The 3,067-nt window shown below is 41.7% G+C and overlaps 1 protein-coding gene across 1 annotated transcript; it reads left to right on the top strand.

Annotated features, from left to right (window-relative positions):
- Window positions 1-2,629, top strand: LOC124115210 (beta-porphyranase A-like). The gene is made up of 3 exons (XM_046476123.2): window positions 1-273; window positions 690-834; window positions 1,161-2,629. The coding sequence occupies exons 1-3, from the start codon at window positions 40-42 to the stop codon at window positions 2,606-2,608; spliced, it is 1,827 nt and encodes a 608-aa protein (XP_046332079.2). The 5' UTR covers window positions 1-39; the 3' UTR covers window positions 2,609-2,629.
- Window positions 2,630-3,067: the final 438 nt, after the last annotated feature.

Here is a 3,067-nt window from a genome sequence, read left to right as displayed (position 1 = left end):
CCATGTTGGTGAACTGAAAAAGCATAATTACATTGCAGAATGCTGCTACTGGTTTTGTGCACCTTGCTGCTGTTTGGAGTGGTGTTCCCGGACACAACAATCACCATCCACAACGAGTGGCTCTCTCAGGGTGGACGGGTCCATTATGAAGTTGAAAGATGGAACAAACACAATGGGTTCACCCACTCGAACCTAATTCAAAAGTGTAAATCTATCGGAACGGCTGCCGGGCGTTGGATTCACGTAGACCTGAGCAATAATCTGTTTGCAAATGTAAGTATGTCATAAAACAGATTTTGCATACAGAAAACATTTTGATTTGAATTTAAAGTCATCGTATGTTTAAATGAACCTATGAGTTGATGGGTATTTTGTTATGAGCCCCATACCCCTTCCTAACTTAAAAAAGGGAATCAGACGGTGAAAGCTAGGTTCTAATGTATTATCGCGCTCACCGTTGCTCATACTTTCAAATACTGGTTTCTCATGTCCAGCTCAAAGTATCAAATGTTTCCCATTGGGGGTGCTGGTTTGGAGGGGTGGGTGGGAGGTGGGCGTTAGCGTGGATGTGTATGTGTAGCCTCAATTTTTCTCCACTCAAATCATTTTGCAATAGAATACATCTTTTTTTTACAGTTTGAAGCAACATTTCTAGCCAAATCCAAACCATATTATTTTATGTTATTCAGTGGCATCAAAGCCCTAGTCACCATGGCTACCCAGACCCCGCCTATCTCCAGGACCATTCACTCCAGTCGAGGACATGGGCGTCGTATATGATACAACTTAATAGCTACGGGAATGTCATTGACAACATGGTCTGGGAATTGAAAGGTTCCATAAAACTACACATTAAGAGAAATATATATTTTGAAACAAAACTAAAAGCAGTTACGGAACGGTCGTTCTGGTGTCTGACACTCCACAGCTCATTGCGTTGAGTCCTTTAAACAGTAATTACAGTTCCATTGGTCATTGGGCCGAATAACATTTTGCCTCAGATATCACTATCAACACAATATCAATGATTTCATATTTTACCCAAAGTTGTAAATGTCTACAGCTTGAAATATCCACACACACACTCAGTTTCGTATAACACAGTTCAACACAGGGTGAATTTATATGACTCAAATGTTTCTTACGTTACTTCTTTACAGATCTGACGTGGCCCGACTGGATGGATAAGTCTCATCATCAAGGTACATTCCCAAACAACCTTGATGCTGCATCCGAGTTTGTGTCGCTGATGGTCCAGAGTGCCAAGGACTACACAGGCGGACGCATTCCCCACATATTTGAAGTAATCAATGAACCTGATTGGGTGGAGAAGATTATTGACCCACAAACGAATATAGACTTCCACAAAGTCGTCGCCCAAAAGCTCAAATCAAGATTTGGAATGAAAGTTGCCGGACCTACGTACACCAGTATGGCCTTAAGAAAATCTGACGAAAATGACTTCAGCAACTGGAAAAGAACTGCAAAGTTTATGGACATGTCTCTTGATCACTTGGACTTTTTCTCTTTCCATGCCTACAACTACCTGCGTGTATCGGGTGGAAGTCACACCGTCTTTGGCATCAACGAAGCTCGCCTGGTTGCATCAATTGACATGGTGGAGAATTACTCTCATCTCAAGAAAGGAAAAAATGTACCATTAATTATCAGTGAATTTGGAAGAGGCAACGTGTTTGGAGTTTCCTCCAATTTTACAAATGGAATGACAGACTTTGAAACCATTTATCAACCAAACGGCTTCATGTTTACTTTCCTTAACTTGAGAGAGTTTATTGAAAGAGCCATAGTGTTTCTCCTCTCAAATAATGATAAAAACCTTCGAAGTTCCTTGTTCACCAAGGATGGTCATCCGCTTCAAATGACGAAATTCTTCACGTTTTGGCAAAATTTTATTTATGATCAAAAGTTTCTCCGAGTCTCAAGTCAATACAGTGGACAAGAAAGAATGGTTGTGCCACTTGCCCTGGCAAACCCTCACACCAAAGAGATGGTAGTTCTTCTACACAACTATGGCAGTAAATGGCAGAATGTTAAACTTGACTTCCCCAGCAGCTGGATCAACCCTTCTACAGGTGATGAAACATGTATTCTGTTCGAACATGGTAATCCAGCTGTTCATCCCAATAAGCATTTCAACATGTCTAAGCCTTATGGCACTGTTGGTCTCCCTGGGTCATCCACCTGCTTCTACAAGTTTAAAACCAACTACAACTTTCCCAGAATACGCACAAACAACCAGAACACATACTATGGCAAGGACATGATCATCCCCATCAGCAACGGACATGCGCAGACCACCATCCATCTCCCCAGCTCTGGATACCATACCTCACATCTTAGAGTAGGTGTTAGCCGAGACAAGAACGCCAATACAAAGCCCCACAAAGTTGTGTTCAATGGCCAGACGCTATCTTCAAGCTACATGTTGTTTGATGCTATGAAGGTTGAGGGGACAACAAAATGGAACGTGTGGGAATACATGGTCCCTGCATCACAGGTCAAAACAACAAACACCATCAGCATGACCTTTGATGGAAATGGTGGCCACGTGACATCGGTTGCACTCGTTGTTGGAAAACTTCAGTAGATAAAATTCTCTTTAAGAATATTTTGTTTCTTTTGATTCAAATCCCATATGCCGAATAATTTTCCAAGAGCGGGTCTTATTTAAGAAATATAGTATGTTCTGCTCAAAAGTGTTGTGAAATAAAGTACAATTTTGCTCGGAAGTATTATAGTTAACGAACGAAGACGCTTGCGTGCGAGTGATTTGATGTTATTATTCTTCAGTGCAAAACTATACTTGATTACACGATTACACGATACATGTTTAACGCCGCACTCAGCAATATTCCAGCTATATGACGGCGGTCTGTAAATAATCGAGTCTGGACCAGACAATCCAGTGATTGATATCATGATCATCGATCCACGCAATTGGGATCGATGACATGCATCAACCAAGTCAGCGAGCCTGACCACCTGATCCCGTTAGTCGCCTTTTACGACAAGCATAGTCACCTTTTACAGCAAGCATGGGTTGCTG

This window comes from Haliotis rufescens, unplaced genomic scaffold (assembly GCF_023055435.1).
Source record: "Haliotis rufescens isolate VD_foot unplaced genomic scaffold, xgHalRufe1.0.p SCAF_86, whole genome shotgun sequence".
NCBI lineage: Eukaryota > Metazoa > Mollusca > Gastropoda > Lepetellida > Haliotidae > Haliotis > Haliotis rufescens.
Note: the sequence above shows the minus strand (reverse complement) of the source record. Positions and strands in the feature narration are given on the sequence as shown.

Coding starts and splice junctions, on each gene's coding strand:
- LOC124115210 (XM_046476123.2), top strand. CDS start 40: ATGCTGCTACTGGTTTTGTGCACCTTGCTGCTGTTTGGAGTGGTGTTC. Junction 274..689: donor GCAATAATCTGTTTGCAAAT/GTAAGTATGTCA, acceptor TATGTTATTCAG/TGGCATCAAAGCCCTAGTCA. Junction 835..1,160: donor CATGGTCTGGGAATTGAAAG/GTTCCATAAAAC, acceptor ACTTCTTTACAG/ATCTGACGTGGCCCGACTGG.